This window comes from Pelodiscus sinensis, chromosome 26, assembly GCF_049634645.1.
Source record: "Pelodiscus sinensis isolate JC-2024 chromosome 26, ASM4963464v1, whole genome shotgun sequence".
NCBI classification, from domain to species: Eukaryota; Metazoa; Chordata; order Testudines; family Trionychidae; genus Pelodiscus; species Pelodiscus sinensis.
Window position 1 is genome coordinate 2043702 of NC_134736.1, and position 3437 is coordinate 2047138.

Genomic DNA, 3437 nt, shown 5'->3' on the forward strand with positions numbered 1-3437 from the left:
CCCTTGGGAGCACGTTCCCGCTTATCTGTGTGACGAGCCCCTGGCCTGTATAAATAGCAGCCGCGAGGAAGCACGAGCCTCACAGGACAGGAGCAGAAGCAGCAGGTGGAGGTGAAACCGGTAAGAGCCTCTGTCCTAGGCGCATGATGTGCTGGGGCTGGGTCCTGGTTAGCGCTGGGGGGCCTGCCCTGTCCCCCCCAGCAGGCACCCAGAGCGCCGATGCGGCACCGGCAGCCGCCCTCTGTCCTGGGAGGCTGCCTGCACACTGGGGGGCAACGGGGGGCAGGCCGTGTGCTCGCCCTGCCCTGCCTGGGAGAATTAAACCAGCCACCACAGCTGAGAAGCTGAAGGGCAGGGACCCCAGGCCTGTTCATCCGCCCGCCGCCTCCCTCTGGACACTTGTTTGACAAGTGGTGTCTGCAGACGGGCGGAGGCAGGGCCCAGGCAGCCGCAGGTGGGTGGGGGCAGAATGGGCCGGTGGCGTGTGGGGAAGGGGCTCCCCTCCGGTAATGGAGGTGGGGAGATCAGGGCAGGAGGAGCCAGGCGTGTCCCAGAGGAGTCACGGGAGGACGGTGACGCTCCGTGGCCGGCAGCTCACGGTGAAGCCGTTTCTAGCTGGGCACTGGAGCCAAACGTTCTCCGTCCCCAGGTGGAGAGTCGCAGCCGAAGATGAAGGCAGCCCCTGTGATCCTCGCCCTGCTGTTCCTCACAGGTAGGGCCTCCCCCAAAGCAGGACGAAGCTAGCAGGGGCCACCCGGACATCCCCGACCGGGGGGTGGGGGAGCTGCGGGCAGCCCGGGGCAGCCCCTGAAGCGAGCACGGCCAGGCCCATGTCTCGCCGCGCCAGGGACCAGGCTCTGCAGCCTCCTTCGTGAGCTCTCCCCGCCCAGGGGCCTCGGATGCCGGGAGCCTTCCTCCCAACCTTGGCCTGTGACACAAGCAGCTGCCAGCCCCGGGGCTGAGCTGGCCGGGGTGTCTCCGGGGTGCTGCGGGGCTTGGGGCCCTGGCCCTGAGCCACCTGGTGCTTCCCTTGCAGGGACGCAGGCCCGCTACTTCTGGCAGCATGAGGACCCCCAGACGGCCCTGGATCGCTTCAAGGACATGGTCCAGGTCTACCTGGAGACCGTCAAGGCCAGTGGCAAGGAAGCCGTTGCCCAGTTCGAGGCCTCTGCAGTTGGCAAGCAGCTTGAGTAAGTAGCTGACGCGAGGGGGGAGCGGGCAGCCGGCCACGAGGCCCCACAGGCACATGCCACGCACCTGCCGTCTGCCACGCCCCGTTCGGAAGGGTCTCTCCTGTGGCGCCACTGCCGTCTGCTGGCTGGAAGGGGAACTGCTCACCTGGGTGTGTCTCGCCCTGGGACCCAGCATCTCCCGGTGATGGCCACGCCCTGTCCCGGCTGTCGCTGTGGGAGGCCCAGTGCGCCGCACTGCCTCCTAGCTGAGGACTTGGTGGCGGATCGAGCACGCCCCCTCCTTCCACCACCAGAGAACGGAGGGAGCCTTGCCATGCCCAGGCTATCTGGGGAAACTGAGGCCCGGAAGAGGTTAAATCCACAATTGACCCAGAGCTGGGGTGCCAGCCAGTCTGAGGCCCTGGGCATCTCAAGCTGGGCACCCAACAAGCAGGGTTGCTCGGGAGGGGATTGGCCAGGGGAAGGCGGCGTCACAGCCGGGGTGAGAGCCCGGACTGCACAGCGTGAGTCCTGGCACAGGGCAGAGCCCGTCTGCCAGCCGTGCCTCCCCCCCTTCAGCGAATGCCTTATTGCCTCCGTGTAAAACCCGGGCACGCCCACACCTTGAATGCTGTGTCCAGACGTGTCACCTCAGCTCAGACGGATATAGTGGCGCTGGGAAAGGGTCAGAAAAGGGCAACAACAATGCTGAGAGGTTTGGAACGGCTGCTGTCAGAGAGATTCATAAAACGGGGACTTTCAACTTAGAAAAGAGACGAAGAGGGGCTAGGATAGAGTCTATACAATCAGGAGCGGTGTGGAGAACGTGAATAAGGAAAAGTTATTTACTTGTTCCCATCACATAAGAACTAGGGGTCACCAAAAGAAATGAATAGGCACCATGTTTAAAACAAACAAAAGAAGTTTTTCTTCATGCAGCGCACAGTCAACCTGTGGAACTCCTCGCCAGAGGATGTGGTGAAGGCCAGGACTTTAGCAGGGTTCAAAAAAGAGCTAGATAGATTCATGGAGGGCAGGTCCATCAATGGCGATTAGCCAGGATGGGCAGGGATGGTGTCCCTAGCCTCTGTTTGTCAGAGACTGGGAATGGGTGACGAAGGGGTGGGGGATCACATGTTGATTCCCTGCTCTGTTCACTCCCTCTGGGGTACCTGGCGTTGGCCACTGTGGGCAGGCAGGACACTGGGCCAAATGGACCTTTGGTCTGACCGCTCTTATGTTCTTCTGGAAACAAGGCGGCTTGCCTGGGCTTTGCCAGGAGAGGTGACAGGCAGACCTGTAACTGGCCCCATTGTCCTCCTCTGCAGCCTGAAGCTGTCAGACAACCTGGAATCCCTTCAGGTGGCAGCGCAGAAGCTGCAGGTGGAGCTGGCTCCCTACTACACGCAGCTCCAGGATCAGTGGTCGAAGGACACCGAGACCCTGCGGGCGGAGCTGACCAAGGAAATGGAGGAGGTGAAGCAGAAGATCCAGCCCTTCCTGGATCAGTTCCACAAGAAGTGGACGGAGGAGCTGGAGAGCTACCGCCAGAAGCTGGCGCCCATCGGCGAGGAGCTGAAGGAGATGACCAAGCAGAAGATGGAGGTCCTGCAGCAGAAGCTGACCCCCGTGGCTGAAGAGGCCCGGGACCGGATGCGTGGGCACGTGGAGGAGCTGCGCAAGAGCCTGGCCCCCTACAGCGACGAGCTGCGCCAGAAGCTGAGCCAGAAGCTGCAGGAGCTCCGGGAGAAGGGCATCCCGCAGGCCGCCGAGTACCAGGCCAAGGTGATCCAGCACCTCACCACCTTCCGCGAGAAGGTCACGCCCCTGCTGGAGGACTTCAAGGAGCGCCTGACCCCCTACGCCGAGAACATGAAGACCCGCTTCCTGGCCTTCATGGACAGCGTCCGCAAGAGCATGGAGAGCACCAAGTAGCAGCCCCGGGCCGAGGACTCACCCACCTGCCCCAGCCACAATGAGCCCCCGATCGATCCGCCTGTCGGGGGCAAGGCGCGTCCCTCCCCCCTCCCCCGGCACTGGGCCAAGCTGGCCGGAGGAGCACGGCCCTGGGTGGCTCCGTCGATCGCTGATCCATTGCCGCCGGGGGGTTGAAATCAGCACACGGCTCGGGCGAGCCACGGCACCGCACAGGGCAAGGCCAGTCCGCTGGCACGTCCTGCCCAGAGCCTGCCTCTTCGCTCAGGCGTGGGGCTCCCCTCCCCGAATCCCTCATTCTCTCTTGTCAAATAAAAGTGATTTAAGTTC

General features: G+C 63.2%; 1 protein-coding gene across 1 annotated transcript; it reads left to right on the forward strand.

Annotated features, from left to right (window-relative positions):
- On the forward strand, window positions 1–3437 carry APOA1 (apolipoprotein A1). Its single transcript, XM_006121675.4, has 4 exons — window positions 1–120; window positions 650–712; window positions 1037–1190; window positions 2501–3437. Exons 2-4 carry the CDS (start codon window positions 670–672, stop codon window positions 3105–3107), a joined length of 804 nt encoding a protein of 267 aa, XP_006121737.2. The 5' UTR covers window positions 1–120; window positions 650–669; the 3' UTR covers window positions 3108–3437.

Coding starts and splice junctions, on each gene's coding strand:
- APOA1 (XM_006121675.4), top strand. CDS start 670: ATGAAGGCAGCCCCTGTGATCCTCGCCCTGCTGTTCCTCACAG. Junction 713..1,036: donor CGCCCTGCTGTTCCTCACAG/GTAGGGCCTCCC, acceptor CTTCCCTTGCAG/GGACGCAGGCCCGCTACTTC. Junction 1,191..2,500: donor GCAGTTGGCAAGCAGCTTGA/GTAAGTAGCTGA, acceptor CCTCCTCTGCAG/CCTGAAGCTGTCAGACAACC.